This window comes from Phascolarctos cinereus, unplaced genomic scaffold (assembly GCF_003287225.1).
Source record: "Phascolarctos cinereus isolate Bilbo 61053 unplaced genomic scaffold, phaCin_HiC Scaffold_4;HRSCAF=312, whole genome shotgun sequence".
Classification (NCBI taxonomy): domain Eukaryota; kingdom Metazoa; phylum Chordata; class Mammalia; order Diprotodontia; family Phascolarctidae; genus Phascolarctos; species Phascolarctos cinereus.
This window is the reverse complement of record NW_027555847.1, coordinates 677,368,626-677,394,547: the sequence shown is the minus strand read 5'-3', so window position 1 is coordinate 677,394,547 and position 25,922 is coordinate 677,368,626. Positions and strand designations below refer to the sequence as shown.

Sequence of the window (25,922 nt, the reverse complement as noted above, 5' to 3'; positions counted from 1 at the left end):
ATCTGGTCTGACCCATCCCCGAAAGGGATGCTCCTTTACACCATCTCTGACAAGTAGTCATCCAGTGACAGGCGACCCACTACCTCACAAGGCAGTCCATTCCACTCTTTATAGCTCCAGTTAGTACAGCGAGGAAGCTTGGCTTTCCATCGAGGCAAAATTGGCCATGATACATTTTCTACCCATTGGCCCTAATTCTGCCCTGGTCCCTCTGCCCCTTGGATCACCCCTTACGCTCCCTTCTCCCCCAGTTAACCACAGCTTCCCCTTCTCATCCCCATGTAGCCCTCTCCATCGACCCACTCTTCAGGTCACCAAGGATGCTAAAGTGATGCTCCAGTAGGCGTTGATGATTGTCAACCTTTAGCCCTTCCTCCTTGGGGAGTCAAAAAGACCAGAGCTGAGTCCTGGCCCTTCCCTTTGCCCTCTGTGGGCCTGTTTCCTCTTCTGTTAAATGGAGTACTAGGTTCCTTGTAGCCCCACAAATCCATGGCAGCCAGGGCCACAGCCAGGCCAGAACTAGAGAGCATGGGGTACTCTGAGCTTCAAGAGGCACGAGTGGGAAGCAAACATTTCTTCCTACTCCAGGCCTACAGCCAACAAAAGGACTCATGCCCACTAGAGAGGGCCATTCGTTCTAGAAGGCCCCTAGAAAAAACATCCCTATTCCTCAGGACTGTTACCAAGAGAGGCAAAAGTCCCCAGGTAAGTATGCAGAGCTCTTAGGGCAGAGAGGGCTGGGAAGGAGCTGTAGCATGCAGCTGAGGTATATCAAATCGTTGTTTCCCCAGTGAGAGGCACAGAAAGGAGCAGGTAGGAGGAAGCTTAGAATAAACCCTCCCCCACTTCCCGCCTTTCTGACCCCACTCACTCACAAGGCATGATGGACGGAATTTGTCCCTAAAAGGCTTGAGCCCTCCAAAAAACGCTCCCTTAAATTCCAGCTTCTGGTTCTAAGTTCTTAGGTTCCAAATGCCCCCGGTTGGAGACACCAGGAGAAGGTTAGCAGGGTAAAGATGACCACCTGGAAGAAAGAAAGCTGCCCCAAAGAGACAATAAGTCTTCTTAGGGCCCCACACTCAGACCCGCTACACTCCCAGAGGCAGGGCAGACCCTGGCTAAGCTCCTGACCCAAGGAATGATGGATTTGACAGCCTTCTACACATCAACCATTATCCTCCTTTATTCAATTAAAACAGGGGCCCATAACCAAGGGTTCATGAACTTTAAAAAAAAAATTCTGATAATTGCATTTCAATATAATTGATTTCCTTTGTAATCTTAGGTATTTTATTTTATGCATTTAAAAACCTTATTCTGAGAAAAGGGTGCATAGATTAAGGGTTCCAGGGTGCAATAAAAGATCCTGAATTAAAATAAGGAGCAAACTCAGCCGATGTAGGAGAATACTTCAGCCACCTCCCACATGCCCAAGAGGCTCTTTTCTCTCTCTCTCTCTCTCTCTCTCTCTCTCTCTCTCTCTCTCTCTCTCTCTCTCTCTCTCCCCCTCCCTCCATTTCTGAGAAAGAGGGCTCAGAGCTAGCCAGAAATGGGGGTTTTCTCCCCTCCTGTCCTAACAGTCTGTCTCCTGGAAAGGCTGATTTGATGGGACCCCTTTTCTCACCACCCTTATCAAAGGTCCCAGGGACCAGCCCAGCTTCCAGGAGACAGCAGAGCTCAAAGTTGGAGGGAGAGGCAAGGTCGAAGCCAGGACAGTGGCTCCCAGCCTGGGGAGCCATGGTCTCAGGCACTATGGGTGAAACTGGTGGATCAGAAGGGGAGGAGTCGTGAGGAGTCGTGAGCAGAGACAGTGGCAGCCCTCTCCCCTCCAGCCCTGCTCAGTATGGAAGAGCCAAGCCTCCTTATATGCCCCAGCACCATTCCAGGCCATGCTCTGGCCTGACAGACCTGAAGAAGAACGCTATACCTCCCCTATGCACACAGTCACATACCCCTAGCCCTCCCCAAGAGGGGCTAGGAAGATGCCAGGCGCTGGTGGAAATAGAGGCCAAAGAGACTGGTAAGCAGCTGGCATGCAGCCGTCCACCAGGTGAGGAAGGCGAAGATGCCCCGATAGAAGGCAGGGGCAAAGAGACCTCCCAGAGCACCCAGGATCTGGGCCACTGTGGCCTGCACCTCATCTTCTCCAGGGGCGGCAACCGGGGCTGGTGGTGGGACTGGCCTGGGGGGATGGCTGGTAGACCCCAGGCCCCAGGAATAGCCACCTGTGGAGATGGGTAGAGGACAGTGAGGGGAGAGAGCCGGAGGCTGGTCCAGCTCTGGACCCTCCCCAGCCCAACCCATACCTAGAGTCTTCAGTAACAGTGTCAGGTGAAGGGTGAGGATGATGGGGGCCAGGTACTGCAAGCTCACCACCGAGACGTAGCAGTAAATCCGTGTGATCTGGAGAGAGGGAAGATGAGAGCAAGGGTCAGGGAGGCAGGAAAGTGGCCCAACTCCCAGCTGCCACTGCTGCTCACGAGGCTTCTCAGGCTTGCCTAAAAAGGGGAGAGGGGTGAGGCAGGAGGCCTAATCTACACCCCAGGGATGCTGGGAAAGACCCATCAGTAATGATAATAATAATAATAATAACAGCTCTCATTTCTATAGTGTTTGATAAACAGCAACCCCATGAGATATGGAATGCATTCCTGGAGCACCATCCCCATTTCACAGATAGAGAAATTGAGGGACAGAGGTTCAGTGACTTGCCCAAGGTCCCAAAGCCGGTTAGTGTTGGAGCCAGGATTTGAACCTGTTTCTGATTCCAAATACCCCTTCTTTATGATGCACCAAGCTGCCTCTGGGTCCCAAAACTGGGGAAATGAACCAGACTCATAAGTCCTAGACTGGAATCCTACCCTCACTAAATGGACGTCCCTTCCTGGCTCAGTCCCTCCCTGGCTCAGTTCCTCCTCCATAGAGCTACCAAGGCACAACTGGACCAGGCTTCTCCCCATTCCCTGTTGAAACCAATGTAGAAGAATACTTCAGCCACCTCCCACATACCCAAGAGGCTCTTCTCTCTCTCTCTCTCTCTCTCTCTCTCTCTCTCTCTCTCTAACCCCCCATTTATGAGAAAGAGGGCTCAGAGCTGAGCCAGAAATGGGAGTTTTCTCCCCTCCTGTCCTATCAATCCATCTCCTGGAAAGACTGATTCGATGGGACCCCTTTTCTCACCACCTTTGTAAAAGGTCCCAGGGACCAACCCAGCTTCCAGGAGACAGCAGAGGCCAAAGTTGGAGGGAGAGGCAAGGTCAAAGGCCAAAGACCAACTCCCCTGGCACGTATGGCTCTTCAAAGCCTGGATCCAGCCTCCCAGCCTCACTGCCCTCCCCACCTGGCCTCTTACTATATTCCCTCTGTGGCCTCCACCTCCCATCTCTGCACGGGCATCTGTCCATCCCCCGTGCTGGGAGTGCACACTGTCCTGCCCAGCCCCGCAGAAAACCTCACTTCTTTCCGATCTCAGCCTGATGTCTCCTCTAATTCCTCTGACAATCACTTTGTGATGTGTGTGTGGATAGCATACATGTATACAGATGGGTAAATATATAAACACTATATATGTGTGTTATGTAATTACATTATTTATATATAAAACATCAGCATATGAATACCTACCCCTATCCCATTAGGAGAGCCTATATACATATACCTGTATATGTATAGAATGTATTATACACGTGTGTGTCTACATATGTGTATCTAGGTTCCCCTAATGGAATCTAATTCACACATGTATGTGTGTATCTATATAAATATATGTATGTAGGCTCCCCTAATGGAATGGAATCTGATGGACATGTATGTGTATGTATATGTATAGGCATATAAATGTGTATGCGTGTATGTATGTTTGTGTACACACTTCTGTGTGGGCTCCTCAATGGAATGGAATCTGATAGGCATATATGTATATGTATATGTATATGTATATGTATATGTATATGTATATGTATATGTATATGTATGTATGTATGTATACAAATATATGTGTATACACTCACATCTATGTAGGCTCCTCAGCAGAATGGAATCTAACAGACATGCATATATATATGTCTATGTGTATATGTGTGGTATGTGTGTACATATGTGTGCATGTATATGTGTGTATGTACATGTGTGTAAGTAGGCTCCCATGATGGAATGGAATCTGATATATACATGTATGGAGAAACCAGAAGAAGGTTAGCAGGCTAGAAGAAAGAATGTTGCCCAAAGGGACAATAAGTCTCCTTAGGGCCCCACACTCAGATCCACTATGCTCCCAGAGGCAGGGGAGACCCTGGCTAGATATAGATATAGGTACAGATATAGATATAGATATAGATATAGATATAGATATAGATATAGGTATAGGTATAGGTATAGGTATAGGTATAGATATAGATATAGATATAGATATAGATATAGATATAGATATAGATATAGATATAGATATAGATATAGATATAGGTACAGGTACAGGTACAGGTACAGGTACAGGTACAGGTATAGATATAGGTATAGGTATAGATATAGATATAGATATAGATATAGATATAGGTATAGGTATAGATATAGATATAGGTATAGATATAGGTATAGATATAGATATATAGATATAGATATAGATATAGGTATAGGTATAGATATAGATATAGATATAGATATATGTGTGTATGTACATATGTGTGTATGATATGTATGTATATATGTATATATACACATATGTGTGTATGTATATGTGTAGATGTAGATATAGATATAGATATAGGTATAGATATAGATATAGATATAGGTATAGATATAGATATAGATATAGATATTGGTATAGGTATAGATATAGGTATAGATATAGATATATGTGTGTATGTACATATGTGTGTATATGTATGTATATATGTATATATACACATATGTGTGTATATGTATATGTGTAGATATAGATACAGATACAGATACAGGTATAGATATAGATATAGGTATAGATATAGATATAGATATAGGTATAGGTATAGATATAGATATAGATATAGGTATAGATATAGATATAGATATAGATATAGATATAGATATAGATATAGATATAGATATAGATATAGATATAGATATAGATATAGATATAGATATAGATACAGATACAGATACAGGTACAGGTACAGGTACAGGTACAGGTACAGGTACAGGTACAGGTATAGGTATAGATATAGATATAGATATAGGTATAGGTATAGATATAGATATAGGTATAGATATAGGTATAGTATAGATATAGATATAGGTATAGGTATAGATATAGATCTAGGTATAGATATAGGTATAGGTATAGATATAGATATAGATATAGATATAGGTATAGATATAGATATAGATACAGATATAGATATAGATATAGATATATGTGTGTATGTACATATGTGTGTATGATATGTATGTATATATGTATATATACACATATGTGTGTATGTATATGTGTAGATGTAGATACAGATATAGATATAGATATAGGTATAGATATAAATATAGGTATAGATATAGATATAGATATTGGTATAGGTATAGGTATAGATATAGATATATGTGTATGTACATATGTGTGTATATGTATGTATATATGTATATATACACATATGTGTGTATATGTATATGTGTAGATATAGATACAGATACAGATATAGGTATAGATATAGATATAGGTATAGATATAGATATAGGTATAGGTATAGATATAGATATAGATATAGATATAGATATAGATATAGATATAGATATAGATATAGATATAGATATAGATATAGATGTAGATGTAGATATAGATGTAGATATATAGATATGTAGATATATACACACATCCACACACATGGATATAGTCTCCCCTAATGGAATGGCATCTAAGATAGACATGTATGAGTACGAGTGTGTGTGTGTGTGTGTGTGTGTGTGTGTGTGTGTGTGTGTGTGTGTGTGTGTGTGTGTGTGTATACATACATACATGCACCGGATCTCCCAATGGAATGGTATCTACGCCCCTAGAAGGCACGGGCTTTTTGTTTTGCGTCTTTGTAGTGCCAGCACCCAGCCCAGCACCTGGCACACAGCAGGGGCTTAATGATGTTTGCCTCATCAACAGATTCCTAGGTGTGTGACCATGAATGTCATTTCAGCCCTCTCCACTTCCGCTTCCTCCTCCATAAAGTGGAGATAATCCTATTTCCCAGAGAAATCAATCATCTGGCGTATTCCCCATGAGGGAATGAGATCAAAGGGCCCATGGAAAGATCACTGGGAACTTTTCAGAGAGCCTACTCTATATGTCCAGCCTTGTACTGAAGACTGGAATAAATAGAGTAAAATGAAGGAACTAATTTCTCTCCTAAGGAGATCTAATGAGGGAAACAGCCAGTCCAGACAGAAATGTCTCTAGAACAAATATAAAAAGAAGATAAAGTACAGAGTGGTTCAATGTAAGACCGTCTGGGTGGGTGGGTAGGGGCAGGGGAGAAGGAAAGGCATGCTGGAGAAAGTGGCTCTCGTGAGGAAGAGAGGGATTCCATGAGCCAGGTGAGAGGGGAGGGCATTCTAGGCATGGGAGACAACCAGTGCAAAGGCGCAGAGATGGGAGAGTGAACATTGTGGTGAGAAAGAGAGGGGAGGCCAGCCTGGCTGGGTTTCTGGGTGCAGGAGGGTAAGTTATACCCAGAAACTGGAGAGGGCAGCGCCATGTTGTGAAAGGCTTTCAAAGCTAAACAAGGACGTTTTATCCCACAGCCAACAGGAAGCCACTGGAGTTGGCTGAGCAAAGCTATCCCATGGTCAGGTCTGCACTTCAGGAATCCCTTTGGCAGCAGCAGGGAGTCAGACAGAGGAGTGTGGGAAGAGACCTGAGACAGGAAGACCAAGTGGGAAGCTGCTGCAATGATCCGGGTGGGAGGCGAGGAGGGTCTGCACTACAGTGGAGGTGTGTGAGAGGAGAGAAGGGGGGTGGGGGTGCAGGAGATCCTGTGGAGACAGAAAGATCAAGAAACGCCTGGCTATGGAGAGTGAGAGCAAGGGGCCGAGGACAGTGGCAAGGTTATTTATGGTCTAGCGGGGCTGGCAGGTGCCAGTGGAACCTTGGAGAGGGACAGGAAGGCTGGGAAGAGGGGTGGAATTGGGGGCCCGTGAAGGGGGGAGCTTGAGACATCTCTGGACCATCCAGGTGGAATGTCCACCAGGCCATCGGAGATGCAGGACTGTAGGTGAGGAGAGAGACCGAAGCTGAGGATTATTGGCGTGGAGGTGGTAACTAAAGCCATTGAAGCTGATGAGATTACCAAGAGAGAGAATAGAAGGGCCGAGGACAGAATCTGGGGGAGCACTCACAGTTAGGGGGTGGGATAGGCCTGAAGAGCCAGTAAAGAAGACAGAGGAGTGGCCCAGGGGAGAAGAATAATGTGAAAAACCAGGGACGAGAAAGAATCCGGGAGGGCAGGATGCTCAGCCATGCCCCCTGCAGCAGACAGTCTGAGAAGCAGGAGGACTGAAGAAAGACCACAAGATTTGGCAATGAAGGGATAACTGTGCTCCTTGTGGTGATGCCCACCTGCAATGCCTGGTACTGGGAGAGGCTGAGGCTGCTGTGTCACTTGGACTCAGGAGCTCTGAGCTGCCATCTGTGTCTACACTAAGTCTATGCCAGTGTGGAGAGCTTTTGGGAGGAGGGGGACACCAGGCTGCCTAAGGAAGGGTGAAGCAGCCCAGGATGGAAACAGAGCAGGTCAAAGTCTTACTGCCAATCAACAGTGAGACCAGAGACTGGAGTAGTCACTGTACTTCTAGCCTAAGGATGGAGACAGGAAGAGAGGAAGAGAAGGGGGGAAGGAAGGAAGAGAAGGAGGGAAAGAGGGAAGGAGGGAAGGAGGGAAGAAGGGAAGGAGGGAAGGAAGGAGGGAGGGAGGGAAGAAGGAAAGGGAGGGAGGGAAGGAGGGAAGGAAGGAGGGAAAGAGGGAAGGAAGGAAGGAGGGAAGGAAGGAAGGAAGGAAGGAAGGAAGGAAGGAAGGAAGGAAGGAAGGAAGGAAGGAAGGAAGGAAGGAAGGAAGGAAGGAAGGAAGGAAGGAAGGAAGGGAGGGAGGGGAAGAGAGAAGAAGAAGAGAGAAAGAGAAGGAGAGAAGAAGAGAGAAAGAAAAGAGATGGAGAGGAGAAGAAAGAAAGAAGGAAGGAAGGAAGATATCTAGATTGGTAACTTTGGAGAGAGCAATTTTAGGTGAATGATAAAGAAGGGATATAGAATAAGACAGGGATAAATACAGATAAAGATAAATAAAGAAGGGATGGAATAAGTGGGAGTAAGTGAAGACAGCAAATAGGACTTTTTTTTCCGACAGAAAACAAGTCTAGACAGGTAAGGAAGGACAAGAGCTCCAGGGAAGGAGCGACCAGCGAAGGTCGTTGGGGCCACGGGGAGACTTGGGCATCTGTGAAGGCTGGAGGAAAGGAACCAACGATAAGGAGAGGTGAAAAATTAGAAAAGGACGTAATCTGCTAAGAAAGACAGGACGGATGGCACCAGAGTGGGGCGGGCTAGGCCAGCAGAAGGGCCACTTCTCTGACAGCCTGGGGGAAAGGAGACAAGAATGGGAGATGATGCGATGAAAAGAACAGGAGAATGGCCCCAATCTTCTCAAATAAGAGACAGGGTCCTCAGGGGAGAGGGCAGGAGGAGGAGGCAGGTGGTGGGAGGAACCCAGAGCTGCGATTTGGCAAGAGATGAAGGCACAAGATGTTGAGGGGTTCCAGAGCAGAAAACAAACGGGACTTAGGGATGAAATGGCCAATGAGAGGATCAGATGTCGAGGGATTCCTGAAATGGCCAACGAGAGGATCGTCATTGGAAAGGAAGGAAAATCCTCTGCAAACCCTTGAAGTGTTATGGAAATGATAGTTATTACCACACTATACCATGACTTTGCATCTGCCAACTCTTCTCCTTCTCCAAGGACCCAACTCCATCCCTGGTCTCTCACCTGGACTACTGCTGGCTCCTGAACAGCCTCCCCACTTCCCCACTCTTCCCGTGCTGCCTGAGTCATCTTCCCAAAGCCCGGCTCCATCCCCACATTCCCCCTACCCTGCTCACACGTCTGCTACGGCTCCCCCAGACTCAAAGAAGAAAGCCCAAATTCCTCAGCCTGGCCTTTAAGGCCCTCCAATGCCTGTCCCCAGCAACCTCCTCTGCTCTAATGAGGCAGAATTCCTCACTATGGACTAGGAACACCCATGTCTCCTCACCTTCCTTCTCCCAACCTCCTAACCAAGCTCTCCATCACTGCCCAAATCACATCCTCCTCTGAATCCCCTGAATGGTATTCGCTGACTATGAGCCACACATTCTAATCATTTGCTCATTTCATATTTTCAACCAAGCAAAGGGAATTTGCCCAAAGTCAGGTACAGTGGACAGACTTGGAGTCAGAAAGACCTGGGTTTGGGGCAGCGAGGTGGCACAGTGGATAGAACGCCAGCCTCAAAGTCAGGAGGAGTGAGTTCAAATCCGGCCTCAGACCAAACACTTGATACTTACTAGCTGTGTGACCCTGGGCAAGTCACTTAACCCCAACTGCCTTAAAAAATAAAAAAAAAAGACCTGGGTTCCAATCCTGTCTCAGACAAAGACCAGCTAAGTGACTCATCTGTAAAATGGGAGTGATAATAATAAAAACCTCCCTCCTGGGGCTCTCGGGAGGATCAGATCAGACAACACATGTAATGTATCTGGCAGACTTTCCAATGCTATATTAAAGCATCCAAGTTTGCAAACTGCTGTACAATAATTCCATCACTTGGTCCTCTCATCAACCACTGGATTGTCCCAATTTTACAGATGAAGAAACTGAGGCAGATAGAGGTCAAGTAACTTGTCCAGGATCACACAGCTATTGCGACAGCATTTGAACTCAGACCTTCCTGACATCAAGTCCAGCCTTCTATCCCCTGAGACCTCTAACTATCTGTATAAATGTCAGTTACTGTTCTAAATCACACTTAATAGATAGGAGATAATATGGCTTAAAGAGAGACCTAAGGTGTAAGAGTAGAATCTGCTCACCCTGCAGAGGGCCCATCCTTCCCAGCTGTGCCATGGACTACCTGCATGTCCTTGAGCAAGTCACAGCCTCTCCGGGCCTCAGTCTCCTCTTCTGTAAAAGGAGAGGACGGACCTCAACGACCCCTCAGGTCCTTCTGGCTCTAGGATATGGACTACGATGCCCCACCCGGCCATGCCAGGGCCCCTACCCTGCGCTGGATCTCCAGTGCACTAATGCGCCCAGCCTCCTTCCTCATCTGTTCTACCCAGCGCTGGGCCAGGCACAGGTAGGCCTGCAGGTGGGGCCTGGTCACGGCCAGCCGCAGCAGGCACAAGGCCAGTACCAGCCACAGGCGGACAGAGTCAAAGGCAGAGTCCGACAGTCTGCAAGAAGCGGGCAGAGAAAGGAGTGGGTGAGGGAGGCCTCCGGAGCCAGCCTCTCCACAGGCACCTAGAAGGACACACGGGCTCCAGTCCAAGGTCTGAACCCCGTCCCATCCTCAATGGTACAAAGTCTCCCCCGCCTGCCTCCTCTCAGGAGAGGGTCACAGGGCAGGCTTGGCTCTCAGGACACCTGCTCCTATTACACAAAACTGGACAGGGAAACTGAAACCTAGAGAAGGTAAGTGACATGTACAAGATTCCAAGCAATGGGTGGCAGAGCCAACCCTCCCTCCCTGGCCCCTCCAGTCCTTGGCACTAGAGCATGCACTGGTGCTTAAGGGATGTTTGCTTGTCTTGTTCTGTGGCTCCTGGGGAGACATCGCCAGCCCTTCCTCCCTCTGTCCCTGCAGCCCGGCTACTGCCTGCCATCCCGGCCCAAGATACACACAGCTGGACAGGTGCTGTCTTTCCCACGGGGGCTTGCAGGAGGAAGTCCCGGGCAATGGGTTTAATCCACAGACACAAAATCAGCACAGGAGCCAGGAAACTGGTGTGGAGGACAAGCCTGCAGTTCCAGGGAGAGGCAGGAAAGGTAAGCAAGGGTGAACCTCCCTGGCCCCAAGGAAGTGTGGGGGGACTGCCCTCCTGCACTCCTGCGGCCTCTTTTCCCATGCTCCCCCAGACCCCGCAAAGCCCCATCCTCCCACAAGCCACATAACTGGAGTAGGGGTCGATCGGCTGCCAGGTGCAGAGCATCCAGGTGGGTCTGAGCCAGGCGCAGGCCCGGAAATGTGAGGCAGGCCCCCAGGACAGAGCACACAGCCACCAGGACCAGGCGGAAGGTCAGCTTGATCAGGGGGAGCCTGCAGGAAAAATACATTGTGCAGTCAGCAAAGGCCAGGGCCAGAATGGGGGAGGGGAAAGAGTCCTACACTAGATGCCAAGAGGCCCAAGTTTGAGACTTCACTCTGTCACCCACTGACTGACTGTACAAGTCACTTCGAGTCTCCAGGCCTCAATTTCCCCATCCTTAAAAGTAGGGAGGACAAAGAGATTTCTAAGATGCCTCCCAGCTCTGACATCCTGTGTTCTAAGGGCCCTCACAGCTCTGACATCCTGTGTTCTGAGAGCCCTCCCAGCTCTGACATCCTGTGTTCTAAGGTCCTCCTAGCTCTGACATTCTGGGTTGTAAGGACCCTCCCAGTTCTGACATCCTGTGTTCTGACAGCCCTCTCAGCTCTGATATCCAGTGTTCTAAGGGCCCTCCCAGCTCTGACATCCTGTGTTCTAAAGCTCTCCCAGCTCTGACATCCAGTATTCTAAGGGCCCTCCCAGCTCTGACATCCTGTGTTCTAAGGACCCTCCCAGCTCTGACATTCTGGGTTCTAAGGACCTTCCTTCTATTCCATTTCTTAAAGTTTCTAACCATAACTACTTCTCTTTTCTCCTTCCCTGTGGCCACAGAAGACATCCCAAGCCTTTCATTTAATGCCTCTACCTTTGCCCTTGATCCTCTCCCCTCCTCCAGGTCCTCACTCCTACCATCATCTCCTTATTCTTGTGCATCCTCAGTCTCCCCCTTGCTTATAAACCCAGTCAGGTCTCCACCAACCTAGAAGAAGCCTTCCTTGAGTCTTTTAGGCTAACCAGACCTCCTCACCCCCCCCCACCCCCCCCCCGCCCTTTTGCCACTAAAAGGCATTTAAATCCCCCCAGTCCCTCCACTTCCTCACTGGTTGAAATTCAGCATCTGCCCTGACAATCATATTCTTCTCTCCAAGGTCACCAAAGACCTTGCAGGCCCCAACTCAGTGAACTTTCCCCTTCTAGCCTCCTTTGCCCTCATCTTCTGATGCTCCTAACCACCACCCCCTGACACACAGATGCTCTCTGCTGCTGGCTTCAGACACCAGGCTCTCCAAGCTGCTCCTCATGCTCTCCATGACCCTTTAATGGGGGGGAGGGGGGGTGTTGCCCCAGGGTCTGTCCTGAGCCCGTCCCCCTCCCATCCATTCTTCATTGTGCTGGCAGAATCACCTTTCTCAGGCCCAGATCTGGTCATGCTCCTTCCTTTGCTTAAATTATCTTCAGTGGTTCCACATCATCTCGAGATGAGTTCAAACTTCTCTGCCTAGCATTCAAGGCCTGGTGCCACTTTACATTTTTAGTTTTAGCTCATTTTATTCCCCTGGCCAAACTGCAAACCCCTCTTCCCTTCTGAAATCTCCCACCTCCATTCCTTGACCCACTCTGTTTCCTATGCCAGGAATGCCTTCCCTCCTATTCTTCACTTACGGAATTCCAAATCATTCTTTAAGTGATAGCTCCAGGAAGCCTTCCTTGATCTTCCCCAGTTGATAACAATGTTCCCCATCAGACCTCACAAAGCACTGTGTTCATAGTTCTTGAATGTACTGAGGTCAGTCAGTCAGTTGATAAACATTTTTTAAGTACCTCCTATGTGCCAAGCATTGTGCTAAACATTTAGCATGTAACACTGTCTATTAGAATCAACTGTGTTTGGGGGATCTGGTGAGCATGTAAAGCATACATAGGGCACTCGATTTGCATACCTTAAAACACCATCATTATTACTACCAAGCCTTCTCCTCCTAGCCTAGACAGTGAGCCTCAGGCTGTCCCAGAACCCACCCAGGACCAGGAGCCCCTGCCCCCTTTGCCACGCCTCTTCCATTCATCCCACAGTGGAGGAGACCAGAACCCACCTCATAAAATGGATGAGAGGGAGTAGTCCCAAGTCTACTCTTTCAAGTCCACTGGACTTGGAAGACCACAGGTCATCGGCTCTGCCCCTACCCTGGCACTGCTTTGTTTATTTTTCTATTTACATGCCCAGCACTTACCCTAAAAGATGTTTTTTTCCTTCCCTCATTAATAAATGCTTATTGAATTAAGTCAGCCCCTCCCAGCTCCCTGGGCCTTCCGGAAGCTACTTGGCACCAGGTCACCGGGAAGTCAGGAAATCCTTATGTACAAGGTTCCCCTACTCCAGCCCAAAGTCCCCCTTCCTCCTCCCTCTCCCCATTCCTGCCCATGCACTTACCACCAATCCCAGCCACGGTTCTTCAGCAGAGGCTCTAAATTTTGGGTGATGCTGGCCAGGCCTGCCATGGTACAGAAAAGAACCATCGTCAGTGACCCCAGCTAGAGGGGTCAGCCTGAGTGAGAGGACAGGGGCCTCACCATCCCCATATTTCCAGAAGGCCCTTCCTCTCTCCTCCTCTGAAGCTCGTCCTTTGAGGCCCACCTCCTCTTTGAAGACTTCCCTGGTTGCCCCAGCCCACCGAGACCTCTGCACTCTCATACACAGGACCTTCATGGAGCGCATGCCTATCCAATGGTGCAGCTCACCACCAATCCCAGGTTCATGGGGATCCAAACCAAAGCCAAGGGAAAGGCAGTGGGAACCTTTGGTGGGAGCGTGAGAGCAAGTTCATGAATGGGCAGAATGGAGAAGCAGGAGCAGCCTTGTTCTGTTTGGCTCTAGGGGGCAGGAGTCACACTAGTACAGATGGGGCAGTGGGGCGTGGGGTGGGGAAGACTGGAGCTTCCCTGGAACATGCAACATGATAACATGTGCTAGCTCCCAACACACTGGAAGGAGCTCCTAACTGTTAAAGCTGTCCCAAAGGGGAACAGGCTGCCTGTGCAGGGCTCCGAGCAGTGGCAGGATGCTGGGGAAGGGTCACCTAGAGGCACAGCTGCACCCGATGCCCTCTGAAGTCTCTTCCAACTCAGATTCTGGAGCTGTCCATCTCAACCCCCACCCCATTCCCCAAGGCCCCAGTCCCACAGCCCCCCCAGCCCCCACAGCTCCCACAGACCTGGCTCCAGGCCAAACTCCAGGACGTCTTCCCGGACCACCAGCACCAGCATGGCCAGCAGAAGGAAGATGAAGGCGAAGGCGAGGCAGACAGAACGCTCCCCGCCCTCCTCCGAGGAGAAGTATAGCCGCATCACCATCAGAAACACCTTGCTGAAACCCACACAGCTAAGGATTTGCTCAGGCAGTCTGATGGACAGTGGGGTGAGGGGACACAGGGAGCAGGCCTGGAGCCAGGGAGGAGGGATGTGGGCAGGGAGGCTGGCAGAGAGATGGGGGACCAACTCCAAGCTGGGATCCCCCTTTCCACTCCACCAGTGAGATATCAGTGCACTCCTTTTGAGAAGCTGGGGGGGAAAGCCCTGACATAGCAGTCAAGACCTGGGTACAGCTGCTGCTATTTACACCTGTGTGATCAGGCCAAAGTCACAGCCTCTCTAGCCTTTCAGTTTCTTCCTCTATAAATTGAAGAATTTGGACTAGATGGCCTCATTCTGTGTTCTAAGGGCCCTCCCAGCTCTGACATTCCCTGTTCTAAGGGTCCTCCCAGCTCTGACATCCTGGGTTCTAAAGGCCTTCTCAGCTCTGACATCCTGGGTTCTAAGGGCCCTCCCAACTCTGACATCTTGAGTTCTAAGGGTCCTCCCACCTCTGACATCCTGGGTTCTAAAGGCTTTCTCAGCTCTGACATCTTGAGTTCTAAGGGTCCTCCCAGCTCTGACATCCTAGGTTCTAAAGGCCCTCCCAGCTCTGATGTTCTATGCTTTTAGGCTTTACCTGACACATACCCCTCCCCACTTCCCTCCACCTCCCTACCCAGTCCCTCTAGAGGGAACAGGCACCCTCGACAGGACATAGGATACACAGAGAAGAGGACAGTAAGAAGACACCAGAGCACCCCGATGTTGGCTTCCTTCACAGGGTCCACCAGGCAGTAGTAGCCCTCAGTGAAGAGGTAGACGCCACAGGCATAGAGCGCAAAGTCCACAAACCACTGATACTCAGAAAAGTATCGAAGTACTAGGGCAGGAGCCAGGAGGGAGGCTGGCTGAGGGCTCACAGGGGACATCCAGGCCAGCCATGCTCCCCTTCCTCCTTCCCACCCCAAGCCCCATGGAAAGAACAGGAAAGGCGAGGAGAGAGAGACCAAGGACTCTGTTGATGGCAGGGACCCTAGGGATCATTAGGGGCAGCACAGTACAATGCAAAGTTCCCTGGCTCTGGAGTCCCAGGAACTGGGTTCAAATTCAGCTTCTCAGGTGCTGCATGGTCTTAGGCAAGTCCCTTCATTTCCCTTAGGGAAGTCTCAGTTTCACCAGCTACAGAAATGAGGGGGTTGGCCTAGAAGGTCTCTGAGGCCCCTTCTTGCTTTAGATCTGGAATGTAAGCTCCCTGTAGCTTAGGGCGGTGCCGGGCACACAGTAAGCCCTCAATAAATGCTCATTCATTCTGTCATTCAATGATCTATGAGTCCACCCCACTCACTTTACAGAGGAAGAACAAGCAGAGGCCTGCACAGATCAGAAGGGAATCCAAAAGGGGCTGCCCCCTCCCACCCTCGGGGTGGAGGTACAGCAGGGCTGTGGTTACCTAGCGCGTCAATGGTTGTGATGGGACTTGTCTCCAGCTGAAGGTCGATGTCCCGAGGTACAGAGAGAGGCTTCTCCTCGCTGAGGCCATTCGCCCTCCTGGGCCGGAGGGAATGATGGCTCAGGCCCCCCTCATCACCACCACGCCCAGCACACAGTGTGCTCTGACAGGCCCCTCAAGCTCCCACTGCTTCCTGAGCCCTGGGGACTGCTGAGCCATGAGGCATGGGCATTAGGACCAGGGTGGGGAGGACAAGGAGAAATGCTGCTCACCTTTCCTTCTTGCCTTTTGGCTTCGGTTTCCCCACCAAGGCCCGAAGCTCCTCATCGGTGGGGTGTTTGTAGCGGAACAGGCTGTAGAGGAACAGGGGACGGAGATACGGTGAGACAAGTGGACTGTGGTGGGGCAGTGGGCATCACACCCTGAAGAGTTCCTGAGATACAGGCTATGGACTCAAAGCAGGGGCCTAGCGGGGGTAGGAGGATGGTTTTGCACCCAATAGAGAGGGAGGCAGGGTCCAGAAGCGTTAGTGGTTAGGAGGGAACGTCAGATCTGGGGGAGACCTTGGTGGAAGTCGGGAGGGGAACACGGTGGGAGAGGAAAAGAGGGAAGAGGGAGGGAGGAAGCATGGACGGGGGCCTTACCTCCCATTGCAGAGTAGCCATCGGGCAAAGGACAAATGCGGGGCCATCCTGTGCATGAGGCTAGCCGTGAGAAGGCTCACAACCAGCTGGACACCCATGACCGCCTGTGGGGGGAAGCCCTATGCTGATTCTTGAGTTTGTAGGGAGATAAAAGCTGCCCTGGTTGACTGAGTGTGGGCAGATCTTCCTCTGCCTAAGAAATCTGATCACTGCCCAGGCTGCTCTTGGTTCCAGCCTTGGGACAGACTATTTATAGAGGCTCGGGGCTCAGGGTAAGCCTGGGCCAGATTAAGGCCTGGGGCAATCTGAGCCTCACCAGCCCCAAGTGCAGAAGAGGTAGAGGAGGCCCCGGATGGTAAAGAGGTGTGAGGGGAAGAAAGAAGTCACCATTAGGCCACGAGCCTGGGACCCACAGAAGTGTGAGGAACCTTCCGAGATATCCATACAGAGCCAAAGGTCCTGGCCAAACACCCACTGTGCACCCCTGCCCCCCCACCCCCAATGAGCTGAAGCCAAGGGACAAATGAACCCCACTTGGTCCCTCCTGACCTGGCCCTCTTGTCTTTGAAAACCTGGAGCACTTGTGTCTACACTGGTGTAGCATCAGACATGGCTGTCTAGCCACTCTTGGGACCACAGTAAGATGGCCCTGGAGGTGAAGTGACTTTCCCAGGAGCACTCAACCAAGAGCATCTAGGCAGGGCTTGAAAACTGCCCTTCTGGACTCTGAGGCTGGCCCTCTAGGACAGCAGTTCTCAAAGTGTGGCCTGGAGACTCCAGGTCCCTAGCCTAGGACCCTTTCAGGGGGTCCTTAAAGTCAAAACTACTTTCACAATAATATTAAGTGGTTTTAATTTCTAATAAAGTAACTATTAAAAATGAAACACATAAACAAAATCTCTTTTTTGGGGGGGTCCTCAATAACTTTTAAGAGTGAAAAAGATTCCTGAGACCAAAAAGTTTGAGAATCACTGGTCTAGGCCATAAAATAATAACAATAATAATAACAACAACTACAACAATAATACACATTATCCCATGTGATCTTCACAACTTAGTGAGGTGGCTACTACAGGGAGGGACTCTATTCCTTGGGTCACCCAGCTCCTAGATGCTAGAAGCCAGTCTTCCTGACTCCATGTCCAGCCCCTCTATTGGTGGGGACCCTCTAAATTGTGGGGAGGGGGGGACGCTGAGAGGCAGGTTGGTGTTAGTGGAGAGACTCTTGGAGGAACCATTCTCCGACACTTGGGTTCAGACACTTGCCAGCGGCTGGATGATCCAAAGAATGTCCTTCTAACCTCTCTGAGCCTCAGTTTCCTCATCTGTAAAATGGGGCTCATCATCACCCTCGTCCCGACAATGCTCTCCTGCCCGAGGGGTGGTTGTGAGCTACTGCACGTGAAGCTCTCGGCCAGCTTAAAGCGCTATGTAAGCATCAGCGATAACTAAGCTGATTATTAATTAATATTAATTATTATTATTATCACCGCCCTGCGACTGTCCCCCTCGGCCGTCGGGTGGGGATGTGTCCTGCTACTATCCCTCCCCCGGGATCCCAACCTCACCATCCTGGCGGCGAAGGCTGCCCCTCGACGGGCCGGACAGTACCCTGGGACAGCACCGACCTCGAACCCCACTGGGACCTTTAAATGACTCTCCGGCTCCAGCGAGGACTCCGCGCCATTGACCGGGTTCCCGGGCCAATCCTAACCAGCATCGTCACCGATAGGCAGCCCTCGAGACCAATCACCGAGCGTGAAAGGTTCCGGAGAGGAAGCGGCCCGGAGAGAAGGTGGGTCAAACCGCGCACCACACCCTCGTCCCTAGGCATGCTGGGAGTTGTAGTTTTCCGAGTGCCGAGCCTGGGCGAGCAGTCGCCACCACCTCCGGAAAGAGAAGTGGGTTCAGAAGGGGAGATGGAGGGTCTATTCGAGGAGCTTCGAGGAGGCCAGTGTAGAGCCATCGTAGAGGGGGTGGAGAGGAGGAAGATATAAGAAGACCGGAAAGATGGGCACTAGTGTATGGGGGCTGTTCCCCCACATGTTGCTTGGGGGTGTCACTGGGGGGCTCGAGCATAGGAGAAGCAGAACAGTCATGCCCAGCCTCTTCTTCCCTCCCCTCCTTCTCCAAGGGAGACTGAAGTTTCTGCCAGGAAGAGAAGCGGGGGCCAGGCTAGGATTATTATCTATCTGCTCCCTTAAATGTTTTCAGTCTGGGGGATGTCTTAACTTGCTTGTGGATTGGATATGAGTGGGGAGTGTTGTGCAAAGGCGTCAGCCTCACTCTCTCCTCCAGAGTCTGTGAAGTTCTCTTTTGTCAAATACAGCGGGTTTCTGATAATCATCATTTTCCTGTTCTCAGGTCTTTAAAGCTAGAATCGGTATGTAGCATAAAAGATTCGCTTGGGTCCCCCCAGGCCAACCCTGGTGCCCATATTAGGCAGTTGACCAAATCTCTAAATGTTCCCATTTGCCATCTCTATGGTTTTCATGGATTTTAGCCAATCTGACCTTTCTGGTCCTTTGGCATTTGATTTCTTGCAGTCATATGATCTAACGTTACAGAGTGCTGAGAGATTTACAACAGAAGCATAGTTCTTCACAATCTTTCCACAGCAGCTGCTAAATCCTAGAAAAGTCCTTAATTCTTGCAAGTTGTTTGGCTGTGGCCACCTGAGGAGTGTTTCTGTCTTCTCTGGATCAGTGGTCACGTCTTGCAGTGTACCTTGTGGCTGACCTGTTTGACAGATGCTTTGAAAAGCTGATGTTTGTTCATTGACAATCCCAGAAAACCTTCCTCTGGCCATCACTTTTATCAGTCTGTCCTTATATCCTTCAAGTACCTTTCCAAAGACAATAACGTCATCCAGGTGCATCTACACTTCTGGGTGGTTCATGTCACCAACTGCCTTCTCCATTGAAAAGAAGCAGGTGCTCTTCTCAAACTGGTCAAATCCATCTGGACAGATGAAAGCTATCTTCTCTTTGTCTTCTTCTGCTATTAGAATTTGGTGGTATTTAACAGAGACATCCAAGATGGAGAACCACTGACCGCTTCGCCAGTACTCTGGGTCATCTTGAACTCTTGGCATAGTATGCAGGTCTACTCTAGTTTATTTATTCAAAGTCCAGGAGTCGGCAGATATCTGGATCTTGGGTCACTTAATTAGGTGATGTATGTGGGCTGCTAGACTCAGCGCCCATACCATCAATGAGCAGTTCTTTCAGATGGTGTCAAGAAATCTTCCATCACCATCAACATGTAGCTCTTAGGGGACTGTTCAATGATAGCCTTCCCCCCGTTAAATTTTTCCTGTTTTATCTTGTATATAGTTTGTTTGTATATATTTGTTGGCATCCTCTTAGCTTGTGAGCTTCTGAGGGCAGGAGATGTCTTTTGCCTCTTTTTGTATCCCCAGACTTAGTGTGGTGCCTAATTACTATTTACGTTCACTCTGAGCCATCAGAGTCCAAACAATAACCATTAAGGGGAGCTTGGGTAGGGACCTATTGCTGACCAGTCAATGAGAGCCAGGGTGACTTGGGTTTAAGGCATCTCCAGTTGTCCTGATCCGTATACGGCCACTGGACCCAGATGGCTCCAGAGGAGAAGTGAGGCTGGTGACTTTGTACAGCCTTTCCTCACTTGAGTCCAATTTACTTACGAGTCATGGCATCACCTTCCTGATGTCGTGGCCCTCTTCCAGAAAGAAGGACAAACCACATAACAGAAGTGCCTACTAAGTAGCAGGCGCTTAATAAATGTTTATTGATTGATTGCAAGATCTCTCTTGAAAAGGCCTGGAGTTGGGGCAGCTGGGTGGCGCAGTGGATAGAGCTCCAGCCTTGGAGTCAGGAAGACTGGGGTTCAAATCTAGCCTCAGACACTTGACACTTACTAGCTGTGTGAACCTGGACAAGTCACTTAACCTCAACTGTATCACCAAAAAAAAAAAGTTAAGGAAAGAAAGAAAAGGCTTGGAGTCTATTAAGTGGATTCTTCCATTCTTCCATGGATTTGCTTCTCAGGCAGATCCCACATCTCGCTTTTGTAGCCTATGTAGAGAGCATACCTTGGTCTTTTCACTTGCTGCTCCCTTGACTAGCCCTTCCATTCTTCAGTCCTGGATAGTCCCCAGTGTGAATTTCTCAGGTTCTGTCCTGGCACTGGAGAAATCGGGCCTGACAGCATTTTCTACCACCACTTGCTTCTCTCTTCCTTTACACATTCGCATAATCGGTAAGAATGGCTGGAATATTAAAATACTGAGTCCAATCTTGCTACTCTCCCCTGTTAACTGTGAGCTCCTTGAGAACGGACCGTCTTTCTTCTTTCTTTTGTATCTCCAGGCTTAGCGCAGTGCTTGGCACACAGTAGGTGCTTAATAAATGCTTGTGGACTTGACTACTTACAACATATTTCCAATATCTTCAATAAAATGGAGTTGGTCCTAATCAGAGCTGACACAGAGATGACCTCTGGGTCTGGACATGTCAAAGTGTCTACTTCTCTGTCTGCACCTACAACTTCCTCAGTAAACTTCAGGCTCACTCTACTCCAGTCCAGATGCAGATAATCCTTATTACTGAGTCCAAGCCCTTTTATAGGCTGTAATGGAATTTTTCTCAAATGTCTCTCGTAGAAGGATTGGAATGCATTTTCCATTTTTATCATCACTTCTGTGAAGGGTCTTGTGAGTCCTGGTGGAAGGAAGCCACATGTAACTGATGTTGAGGTCAAACTTTTAATCTTTACAAACTTTCAGCTTTTGCTGAAATTTCACAGGAGAACCCTCACTTAAGGGTTTGGCCTGGTGTAGCTAGGCATTACCTCTCAGAAATAAAATTGATATTTCATATCTCATTTTTAAAGTTTGTATTCTTTAAGTAAAGCCTAATTGTTACCCCAAAATTCAGTTTTATTTAGTTTCATGCTCTTTAGCTTATTGGATGAATAAAAATAATGTCCTTTATGATTGAGTGTTCAATAAATGTTTGGCTTAATAAAATTTATTTTATTAAATATATTTCCCACATATAATAATAAATAATAAATAAACTATTAAATGAATAAATAAACATAATAAATGTTGTTAAATATATTTTCCATATATTTATTATTTTTCATATATTCCCCCAAGCTCTTCCCTTTTTTTCCAACTGCCCTGTGTCTGTAGAAGTAACCACCATCCTTCTAATGGCTGAGGTACTTAATCTGGGCATCACCCTGACCTGCTTCCTTTCCATCAACTCACACACCCAATCAAATGCCCCATCTTGCTGTTTCTTCCTTTATAGTATCTCTCTCACCCGACCTCTTCTCTCCACTCCCATAGCTAGCTACCATGTTAGTGCAGGCCTGCTTCACTTCTCCTGTAGATTATTTCCACAACGATCTGTCTCCCTGCCTCAAATCTCTCCCCGCTCCAGCCCGTTCTACCTTGCTGCCAAACTGGCCTTCGTTCTGTGCCTTACTCCATGGCCCGTCTGTGTCTTAGCACTCACTGTCTGGCCCCCATGCCTAGCATACTCTCCATCCTCACCTCTGCCCCCAGAGGATCCCTCTCTTCCATTAAGAATCCTCTCAAGCACCATTTTCTGCAGGAAGCCTTTCCTGATCCCCCCCAAAGGCCAAAGCCCTCCCTTCCTGACTCCTTTGTAATTTATTTAACTGCTTGGCATATATCGGCATTTATTCACTTTTTGTTTATGCTGTACATATTTTTACCTCTGTTACTGTCTCCTGCATTGTGAATAGACTTCTCCTATTCCTGCAAGAGACAGGTAGAGTGTGAGAAAGAAGCCCTGTGGTCAGATAGATGGTCTCCCCCCTCCTCACCTCTTCTTCCTCCCCCCTCAAATGATTGACCAACCTAGAATATACATTATGAGAGAATTATCTCCTCTTTGAGTCCATGTGCTACAGAAATAAATCTACCACAACACGGAAATTACAGGGGTATGCTTAAGCGTAGGTTCAGGATTGAAAAAATAACCCCGACGAAGATTAGAGTTTCTGACAAACTTTTATATAGAAAATTACATCAGAGGGGCAGCTAGGTGGCACAGTGGATAGCGTACTGGCCCTGAAGTCAGGAGGACCTGAATTCAAATCTGGCCTCAGACCAAACACTTGACACTCACTAGCTGTGTGACCCTGGGCAAGTCACTTACCCCCAATTGCCTAAAAAAAGAAAAATTACATCAGAGAGACAGAGAAATATTCTTTTAACATATAACAAACTTCATGGCCTCTGAGGCCATAAAGGTAGCAGAGGCCTAGCTAAACAGATCCATTATCTCATGTTTCCTTCAATGTCATAAAAGTTGAACAAATTTAGTTAAATAGATAATAATCTCATACATCCTCTAAGGAAACAAACTTAGTTAAACAGATTCTATAGGTAAACTAAGTCAGGTTCCAAATTAAACTACACATAGAGGGTTCACAGTGGAATGATTGAGAAGAGAAATTTATATGCCTACAGTCAGAGTCAGAATCCTTCCTCAAGTAAGGTAAATCAAATTAATTTGAGAAGCCTTGACTCTTTTTTTAGCTTCTTATCTGAGAGATGTTTGAGACCTTAAATAAACTTTCACATCCCGCGAGACAGGTTTCAGTTCATTCAATAACTTCCTAACTAGGAGAAATGGCCCTAATTGCCACCCCACCTCCCAATAAAAATTAATCAAAGGAAATCAAAGAGGCAGCTAAGTGATACAGTAGGTAGAACCACCAACCCTGGAGTCAGAAGGATCTGAATTTAAATCCAGCCTCAGACACTTACTAGCTATGTGACCCTGGGCAAGTCACTTAACTCTATCTGCCTAAAAAAAATGGAAATCAAAAATAAAAAATCCTTATAACAAAAGAAAAAATCAGATCTGGGAGGGATCTAGTCATAGAATCTTAGAGTGTTTCATTTAATTTCAGATTTAAACCTAAACTACCAGGAAACTGGACTGGTCAGCCCTAGGCTACTATCTGATGAGAGCTAATGAGATTACCAGTCCAGATAATGTAGAGAGAAAGAAAGGAGGTCCCAGGAAAGAGGCCTGGGAGACACCCACAGTTAGTAACTGTGACCTGGATGAAGATCCAGCAAAGGAGGCAGAGAAGGAGAATCAGACAGGTAGGAGCAGAACTAGGGGAGAGGAGTATCATGGAAGCCTAGAGGAAAGACAGTAGTATCCAGAAGAGGGTGATCAATAGTGTCAGAGGTTCTAGAGAGGTCAAGAAGGATGAGGACTGAGAAAAGGCCATAAAATCATGAAACTAGTCCATAACAAAGCTTGGATTTGAAATCGGGTACCCAATGCGCTCTACCTAGCACAGTTTTTCTACACATTTCTGACATCCTAAAGCCTACTCTTACCTCAAGAAGCTTGCAGACTACAAAAAGAACTGTCTCCCCGCTACACAGATTAACAAACTAAGGGCTCCAATGGGAGGAGCCCATCATCAACTCCGAGCTTTTGGAATCTGTCACTCACCTTGCATCTGCCTGGCTGTAGGATTGTGCTTCCAGTAACCTGGACAGGAACTCTGGGACCGTTAACTCAATAGATAAAACCAGCAAACATTTACTGTGCTGGGTGGCATAGGGAAGATAGAAATGGGTAAGAAATCATTCTTACCCTTCGGGCCCCTGCATGTGAGGCTAGGCTCTGCCACTGACTATGGCTGTGTAATGAGGGACAAGTCAGAAGCCTTCCATAGGCTCTGTGAAATGAGGGGATCTGGGGTGACTGTATACAGAACTTCTCAAAGGTCCCTTCCCAGCCTTATTTACTATAGATAGGGAGGGTGGTCCTGCAAAGACCTCAGAGTACAGCCCAAAGAGATTTTAGAGACTAACCCATCTGATCTCTTAATTTTACAGATGAGACGGGAAGAGCTCTAGAATAACTCCAAAGCTGGAAGGAATCTTGAAATCCGTCAGTTTCAGCCCTCTCCTTTTACAGGTGAAGGAAATGAGGTCTAGAGGGGGAAAGGGACTTACCCAAAGTCCCCCTGGCAGTAAGGAGATCTGGGTTCTGATTCCAAACCCAGGGCTCTTTATTAGCCTGACTTCCAAGTTCTGTGACCTGGAGCCAATTTCTTCAAGCCTCTGTTTCCTCATCTGTAAAACCACAAGGCAGAGTAAACTTCAATTACTGTTTAAGTGGAATCTATGATGAGCAGCAGGAGGGCGCTACATCCTGGTGGGTTTCTTCAAGTGTCTGCTAGTCTGTGTGTGTGTATGTCTGTGAGTGCACAACTATATATGTTTTAGTGTCTGGTCTCTCTAGGGGTGATAGGTGCCTATCACTTCAACCCTGAGTTTGCCCTCCCCAGGTCAGCTCTTCTTAGATCAATGGAATCCTGCCTCTAGCAGCCCTTTTCAGTGTCTCCTGTCCTTCCTGGACTGGGAGAGACTGAGACGGGCAGTGAATGGCCCGTGAGCCAGACAGGGCATCCCACATGTTTTATGCTGTCCTCGCTCCAGCTGGGTTCTTGCCCCAGGGACTGTCCCTGAGTCCCAGGGAGGAACCCATAGTGTTGCCAGAAGGAGGCAGCTGCTCTCCCCTCCCCACCACAGTTTAGGCAGCCCAGGCGCTACCTCCAGGGCCATCTGGCTTGGTCATTTTTCACTGGAGGATGAGGTAACTGACAGCTGTTTGAGCTTCCCAGTGCAAGGAGAGGGGGTTGTAACCAACCAGCTTCCCACTCTGAGTACTGGCAAGAGCAGGATCAGAGATCATGGATGTCAAACGAAAAGAGACCTTGGAAATCATCTAGTCAAACCCCTCACTTTACAGATGAGGAAACTGAGGCTACGAGAGACTAAGGGACTGAGTATCTGAAGCAGCTTAATTAAATGCGTCTGATTCTAATAAGTATGGAGCTATGGATGTGCTTATCTGTGCAGTTGGGTTTGTCTTTTTGTAACTGAGCATGACAGTGAGTGAGAAACCCCTGTGTGACTGGATAGGGCTATGGACTATAATTTGTAAGCCTGAGTGACAGCTGGTGGACATGGACAGAACACTGAGCCTGGAGTCAGGAAGACTTGTGTTCAAATCTAGCCTCAGACGCTTACTAGCTGTGTGACCCTGGGCAATTCACTTCACCCTGTTTCCCTCAGTTTGCTCATTTGTAAAATGGGGATATTAACAGCACCCACCTCCCAGGATTGTTGAGGATCAAATGAGATAATATTTATAAAATGCTCAGCACAATGCCTGGCACATAATACGTCCTACATGAATGCTTATTCACCTCCCTCCCCACCTTGTGTGCAAGACTGGCTTTGTGTGACCTTGGGCCACTGAATGTGACAGTGCTTATGCCATAGCAAATAGTAATCATCTTTTGAAGGGTCCTTGGAGGTTTTCTAGTTCAACCCCCTGGTTTTACAGCAGAA

At 48.2% G+C, this 25,922-nt stretch overlaps 1 protein-coding gene across 1 annotated transcript; it reads right to left on the bottom strand.

Moving 5' to 3' along the window:
• Positions 1-1,167: 1,167 nt before the first annotated feature.
• Positions 1,168-18,234, bottom strand: TMEM161A (transmembrane protein 161A). The gene is made up of 12 exons (XM_021009032.2): positions 18,082-18,234; positions 16,514-16,617; positions 16,142-16,222; positions 15,870-15,967; positions 15,143-15,299; positions 14,281-14,432; positions 13,500-13,560; positions 11,155-11,298; positions 10,884-11,000; positions 10,261-10,435; positions 2,307-2,403; positions 1,168-2,225 (listed from the first exon to the last, which is right to left on the bottom strand). Exons 1-12 carry the CDS (start codon positions 18,082-18,084, stop codon positions 1,975-1,977), a joined length of 1,440 nt encoding a protein of 479 aa, XP_020864691.1. The 5' UTR covers positions 18,085-18,234; the 3' UTR covers positions 1,168-1,974.
• Positions 18,235-25,922: the final 7,688 nt, after the last annotated feature.

What these genes read in the sequence shown, in the direction of transcription:
- TMEM161A (XM_021009032.2), bottom strand. An exon ending in GCCGATCGACCCCTACTCCA is followed by an intron (nt 11,001 to 11,154) that starts GTTATGTGGCTT and finishes CTGGAACTGCAG; the next exon opens with GCTTGTCCTCCACACCAGTT. An exon ending in CACTGGAGATCCAGCGCAGG is followed by an intron (nt 2,404 to 10,260) that starts GTAGGGGCCCTG and finishes CCCTCTCTCCAG; the next exon opens with ATCACACGGATTTACTGCTA.